The sequence below is a fragment of the Hippichthys cyanospilos genome, chromosome 7, assembly GCF_059441005.1.
Source record: "Hippichthys cyanospilos isolate Australia breed blue-spotted pipefish chromosome 7, RoL_Hcya_1.0, whole genome shotgun sequence".
Taxonomy (NCBI): domain Eukaryota; kingdom Metazoa; phylum Chordata; class Actinopteri; order Syngnathiformes; family Syngnathidae; genus Hippichthys; species Hippichthys cyanospilos.
The window spans coordinates 8296664-8302950 of NC_142375.1; the positions used below are offsets into that span (position 1 = coordinate 8296664).

General features: G+C 40.3%; 1 protein-coding gene across 1 annotated transcript; it reads right to left on the reverse strand.

Annotated features, from left to right (window-relative positions):
• Positions 1 to 601: 601 nt before the first annotated feature.
• LOC148420879 (uncharacterized) lies at positions 602 to 6061 on the reverse strand. Its single transcript, XM_088420584.1, has 4 exons — positions 5444 to 6061; positions 5247 to 5368; positions 4252 to 4303; positions 602 to 3149 (listed from the first exon to the last, which is right to left on the reverse strand). Exons 1-4 carry the CDS (start codon positions 5736 to 5738, stop codon positions 2062 to 2064), a joined length of 1557 nt encoding a protein of 518 aa, XP_088276710.1. The 5' UTR covers positions 5739 to 6061; the 3' UTR covers positions 602 to 2061.
• Between the last annotated feature and the right edge of the window lie 226 nt (positions 6062 to 6287).

Sequence of the window (6287 nt, forward strand, 5' to 3'; positions counted from 1 at the left end):
TGTTGTCGTTCAGTTCTTAGAGCTCCTATAGTCAATAACAAAGTGAGTGTGAATTTCAATTTATTCCAATTCCTATTGATGGTATGCGTTGTCCGTATGTTTTCCTTGTTCTTGCCAAACAATACCAGAATTTCATCCGAAAGATCATCCCAGAAACAGGTGCGGCCAATATTTGGGGAATTGCAAAGGGTCATCCAAAAAGTTCCAGAAACATTTTTTTTTTCCCCAAAACAATCCAAATTAAAAAAAAAAAACAACAACAAAAAAAACTTTTGCGAGAAAAAATTCATTCAAATGCAACTTTAATGCACTGTTTTTTTGTTTTTTTTTTTAGTATATATGAGCAATGCAGAGATTTTGCACTGAAAAATTACATTCAACATTAACTTTAATTTTCAAATGGGTCAATTCAACCCACAACATAAAAAGAAGGTGAATTTGTTATCAACTGTCTATTCTTTTAATTCATTGCATTTCTTGTATTGTTCTTTGTCTAATCACACTTTAGCCACGTATCATGTAATGCCATTTCAGCCTATTTTTTCCACTTCAAGAACAGTACTGTTGGCCAACCAAATTCCAAATGTATCCTACCCCAGCTATTGCATTTGATGATGTTACAAGCTTTCCATTCTGATTGTCTGTTCAGAGCGAAGCTTATTACCTCAGTAGCTTTTAAAGTTCGCAAAAAAAAATTGCACAAAGTAAACAACATTTATTAGTTCCAAAGATTTACAGTAGAAAATGAAAACATGTGTTTAGGCCACAAGAATTGTGTTTTTGGGAGCATGCAGCCAATTCACCAGCAGAGGACAGCATGAAAATGAAAACTGTCGCAATTTCCACATTTCCACCAAAGGGAGAGGCAATACATTTAAGTACAGTGTAGTATTAGCATTAATACACTGACATTAGTTTGATTGTATGAAAATTAACTGTGTGCTTTGGATGAATGGCTCATTCATTCTGTGTAAAGATTTCTTTTCAATGGGGCAGTTTTGTTCTGCTTCATTTCTCAGTGAAGTATGGAAGAAAATGTTCTTCCATCTTTGTTACTAATTATTGTTTTGTGGGTGGTCCTTTCTTCAGCGTTGCCATCATGAAGGAGCATGGCAGGCTAGACGGTAAGAGGCGCGCTTTTCTCAAACATGATACTTCATTCACTTCCTGGTTAGAAAAGTAGCCACCAAAAAACCTCATACTGTATTCATCCATGATCCATTTTACCTACTGCTCATTCGGGGTCAGGTCGCGGCAGCTTTCGAAATGAGGCCCGTACTTCTCTCAGCCAGCCAAGAGACAGTCTCTCCAACGTGTCCTGGGTTGTCCCGGGGCTTCTTCCAGGTAGGATATGTTTGGAACACCTCACCAGGTAGGCATCCAGAAGGCAGTCTAATTAGATGCCCCAGCCACTTCAGCTGGCTCCTCTCAACCTGGAGGAGCAGCAGCTTGACTCAGCAAGCTCGTGACCAAGCTTCTCACCTTATCTCCAAAGGAGAGTTTGTGCATCATGCGGTAGGAAAATCATCTCGGCCGATAAATAAAAAGCTTCACCTTTGGTCTTAGCGCCTTCTTCACCACCGCAGATCGGTACAGTGTCTGCATCACAGCAGAAGCTGCACCGATCTGCCTGTCCAGCTCCCATTTTGTCTTGCCCTTACTCATGAATAAGGCCTCAAGATACTTGAACTTTATCCCCCACACACAGAGAGCACTCCACCGTCTTTCGATTGAGGACTTGGCTGATCTTCATACGTGCATATATTTAACAGTGAAAAATGTAAAATATCATGATAGAGCCCCTTTAAGTCTGTTAGACAGTCCCCACAGAAAGCCAAATGCTATGCGCACAACTGATAAAGAAGAGTCCACATTTCAACACATCATGATAGTGGGTGTTTTTTTAAGACAAAAGGTCAAAAGAAGTTGTTTGACATTGCAGAGTACAGTATGGAAATAGCAGAATACACAAAAAAATCATATTTTTTAAATTACAATACTGTAAAAACACCTTTTGAATAGAAATGAAGAGTAGTTTGCAAACAAAAGTTATTGCTTTGATCAAGCATCAACATGTATCCTCTGATGACGTTTCAGGTTACATTTCTGAGTGAAGCGTTTACCGCAGGCCAAGCAGCAGTATGGTCGCTCTCCGGTGTGGACTCTCCGATGCGCTTTGAGATTGCTCAGTTTGGTGAAGCTGCGACCACACAAGGAGCAAGAGAAAGGCCTCTCACCTGTGTGGGTCTGTAAGTGGGCCTTAAGGTTGCTAGGGTGGGGGAAACATTTGCCACACTGGCCGCAGCGCAGGGAGTGCCTGAAAACCGGGTGGCAGTCTGGATGGGACAAAAATAATCCATGATGGGAATTTGACGGACCATGTGATCTATTGTTAAGCCATTGTGTGTCGGTTAATTTATGTGACAGGTGATCACGCTGGACCGAGAGTCCAGTCGAGGGCGCGGCTTTAAACGTGCTTGAGTTTAAGGTGTGAGAATGAGTCCGAGACAACGGCGCAGTGCTGTTTGACGGCGTGGGAGGAGGCTTTTGGAAGGCTCGGCTGACATGTTCCACGGGAGCCTGGGCTCTATCGTGTGCGGCGTCTTTCGAATGCAGCTTCATTCCTTCCAGCTTTACAGTTTTATGGGATTTGGGATTTTGCCTTGCGATACACGAGAAGGCTGCTTTTCCCGACTTGGTCGATGCCTTTTTACTCGTACGCTGAATGTCAATATCAGCATCAGAAGCCACAAAAACCTCCTGCTTAAACGGACCGCTTGGTGAGTTGGAATTCTGCATGGAGGAGGCAGAAAGCTGATCTCTGCTTCGGGTAACATGCCTTCTCTCATTTTCTATAACTGAGTCTACTAGCTGATTCTTCGAACAATTGCTTTTGGCTGGATCACACTCCCAGTCTGGTCCAACTCTGTGATGATGAGGCGTGAGGCCTGTCCAGTCAGTGTGCATTTCCACAGACAGATCTGTAGTTGTGTCGGAGCTCCCCAGGACTTCAGGAAAGTTGCATTCATTTGATATCTGCTGCTTTTTCTTTGTGACGTTTTTCAAAAACACATCACCTTTGCTGTTTATTTGGCAGTCACTTGCATCTTTTCTCGCACTTTCACTGCGAGAATCAGATCCATCTTCATCTAAGGATGATAACAAAGACGTTACCATTACCAAAAGTAGACAATTCTTTTCATAAAAGAAAAAAAAAGTTAGCAGTTTGCATTAGGCTATAATTACACTGCAAGTGTGACCTTTTCCAGTTCAATGTTTTTGTTTGATTGTATTTCTTTCTATTCACACATACAACTAAAGTAACACCCATGTGACCGGATTTAGCAAAAGGTTGCGCATGTCGGTGGAGGGAAGTCAGTGAAAATGGCAAATATACATCTCGTGGACAAAAATATGAACTTTGAGATTTCTCAAAAATACCTTTCGTAAGGTCTTGATTTTCATTTCCGAGACACCAAAAGATTAGAATTGCAATCAAAGTGTGTGACAAAAAGGGCTCAGTAAACAATGCATGTCATTGCGAATGTGTTTTTATCCAACTAGCTAGCTAGCGCATCCCGGTCACGCTATCAACAGGTAAGCTGGAGCTCGGCAAACAACATTTATTCATATGAATCCACGTGACAAATAAATGCAAAGTCAAAAATACACCGTTACCCTCCAGCACAATTGTTTTTTACAGTGTTGTCATAGCGTACAGACACCAGTAAATGTAATCCAATTTTAAAAAATGAAAAGACCATTTCTTATATTGCATGTCACTATAAAAAATGTTGTTGCACTAGCAACACACTTAGAGCAACATTTCTCACAGGAGTCTTCATTGCTCAATAACATTATGTTTGCCGATTAGTCTGCTATGTTGCATGTCTTTGATTGTTATTGTATTTCATGTTTAGTGTGCTACAAGATTGCCAATACCACAGCGCTTTTCATTGGTAGCTGGGATTAAGATATCGATGGTTTATGGTATCATTGCATTGGCCAGGCAGTTATTTATAAAATGAAATACACTATTGTAAAATAATACACAAATTTCCACTGTGTGAAAAGCCGCATTAGTAATGCTGGACTTGGAAGTTTTGACTCCCACCATTTACTGAGTCATCAAATGACATGTTAAATCCTTAGGGACCACGGAATATTCGTATATGTTACATGTATAATAACAATACTCTTCATCAGGGTAACACCCTATTCTCCCACATGCAGAGAAAAGTTCAGACTTACTGACTTCTTCTTTCACATTGACAGCTGGCATCACATCAGCATGTTCAGTTTTCTGAAAAAGGGGAAAGGAACACAAAATAACTTAAAAAATGTCATTGCCTGCCAAAAGCAACATTCTCGCTTTAACATACTCAACATGCCTGCATATTTAGCACCAACGTATTTATGCAAAAATGGATGGATTATTTTCAACATAACACCAACAAAACACTGCAGAGTTAAATAGCAATTCAAACTCAAAATCAATTCTTCGAAAGCATCTTCTTCTGTCTTCCATTGTTTAATTGCGAGATTATTTTAGTGAACATATAAACACATTGCAGATAATTCATACATATGTTCATAAATATTTCAATACAATCATATATACCTTATATCAAATTTATCACAAACTTTTAGACACAATCTTTTTCAACTTAGACACATTTTTTAATGTTTTAATGATTTAATTTTAATACTCTTTTCGAGTTCAGCCATGGATTCACATCTTTTCAGTTCTATTTCATGGTTGTTGCATACATTGACACCTTGAACTGATACACACATTTGTTTGGTCGGTGGACTGTCTCCTGGTGGCTAGCAAAAAAAAATAATAAGCCGCACTGGACTATAAGCCACAGAGCTCAAATCACGAGGAAAACGTCGCGCCTCATAGCCTGAAAAATACGATAATAACCATGGTTGTTTCTGCATCGATCTTAGTCATGTTGTTTGAGTTGGAGGGTTGTTTGTTTTTCTTTATTTTTTTTCCATGTCAAGCCATGTCATGTGTTGGGCCAGTTCTATTTTTGTGACTGATACTTTGAACACCCATGCATTGCAAAATATAATTGAGAAGCACTGCGCTAAAGTAGTGCGCTTGACTAGCAATTAAATTTGTTGAAAAAAATGGTTCTTGGTGAGAATTAATTGCATATTTCATTTTTCAGTCACAATTTGTTGTGTCCCAGTTTTTAGTTTTGAAAATCTGGTCACCCTAGCTGTGAGGTACCCACAAGTGTGTCCTCCTCTGGGGTGAGAAAAGCTGGGGGGTCATCTGCCTCCGTTTCTGTTTCACAGATTTGACTTCCCGTCCTTCTTGGGTCACTTTCTTTGTTCCTACGGGATATCAACGGATCTAAAAACAAAAACATAAAATAACGTGTTTGTTGCTATCCTTATTTTCAGGTATTTGTTATGTGTATGCCCTCACCACCATGTTGCTCTCCAAGCCCTTCTTTTGAAGCGGTGCCATCGTCATCGCTTGCAAGCTCAACAAACGTGCCACCTTTTTCCCCTTCGTTAATACCGTGATCATTTAATTTCAGTTCAGCGCATTCCAACTTTATCCTGAGGGTTTCCAACTCCTGGCTCCTGCGCTTGACTTCATCTAAAAAGCAGTCCTCTACCAGCTGTGTGACCTTATGCATGGCGTTCTTCACCAAAGTCTCCATCACGTCGAGCAGCTGCGCCTGGAAGGTGACGACGAGGGTGTCCAGGTCAGACATGACGGGAACTCGGCGAAATCTTCCCAGTATGTATTGATCACTAACTAATATAGTATTACGGTAGTTTCTATTGTTGTGTGTAAGCGACACTATTAGATTCGTATGTCAGCGTCCCTTTGCAGCATTATTTTAGCAAGCTGATGCTAACTAATATCCATTGACCGACAAACAGCCGTGTTCGTGCGATTCATGTTATCATTATAGCGCGCGCTTTTAACATTTCAATACGTATGCACAGCTGAGATGTGCTAACTAATGTAAACAAACATAAGGAAAATCTGTTTGACAAGCTCCTTGTTGCTAGACACTGACGTGCTACGGTGGCCGGTTGAGCCAGTGCAAAACCCAAAACGCGTTGCACCAAGTGAAACCCATGCGCTGCCCTTTTCCGCTTGATAATTATTTGGCTTATATTCTTAACAAGTTGCTTGACTGCTCCTTCCAGGGAAAATAAAAAAAATAAAATAAAAAAAGAAGAAGACAATAATAGATGTCAGCGTGTCGGGCATATACTATTGTGAAAACATAGGCCTTATGCAGGCTAAGAAT

Coding starts and splice junctions, on each gene's coding strand:
- LOC148420879 (XM_088420584.1), bottom strand. CDS start 5,738: ATGTCTGACCTGGACACCCTCGTCGTCACCTTCCAGGCGCAGCTGCTC. Junction 5,369..5,443: donor GCTTGGAGAGCAACATGGTG/GTGAGGGCATAC, acceptor TTTTGTTTTTAG/ATCCGTTGATATCCCGTAGG. Junction 3,150..4,251: donor CAATGTGAAAGAAGAAGTCA/GTAAGTCTGAAC, acceptor TATCATCCTTAG/ATGAAGATGGATCTGATTCT.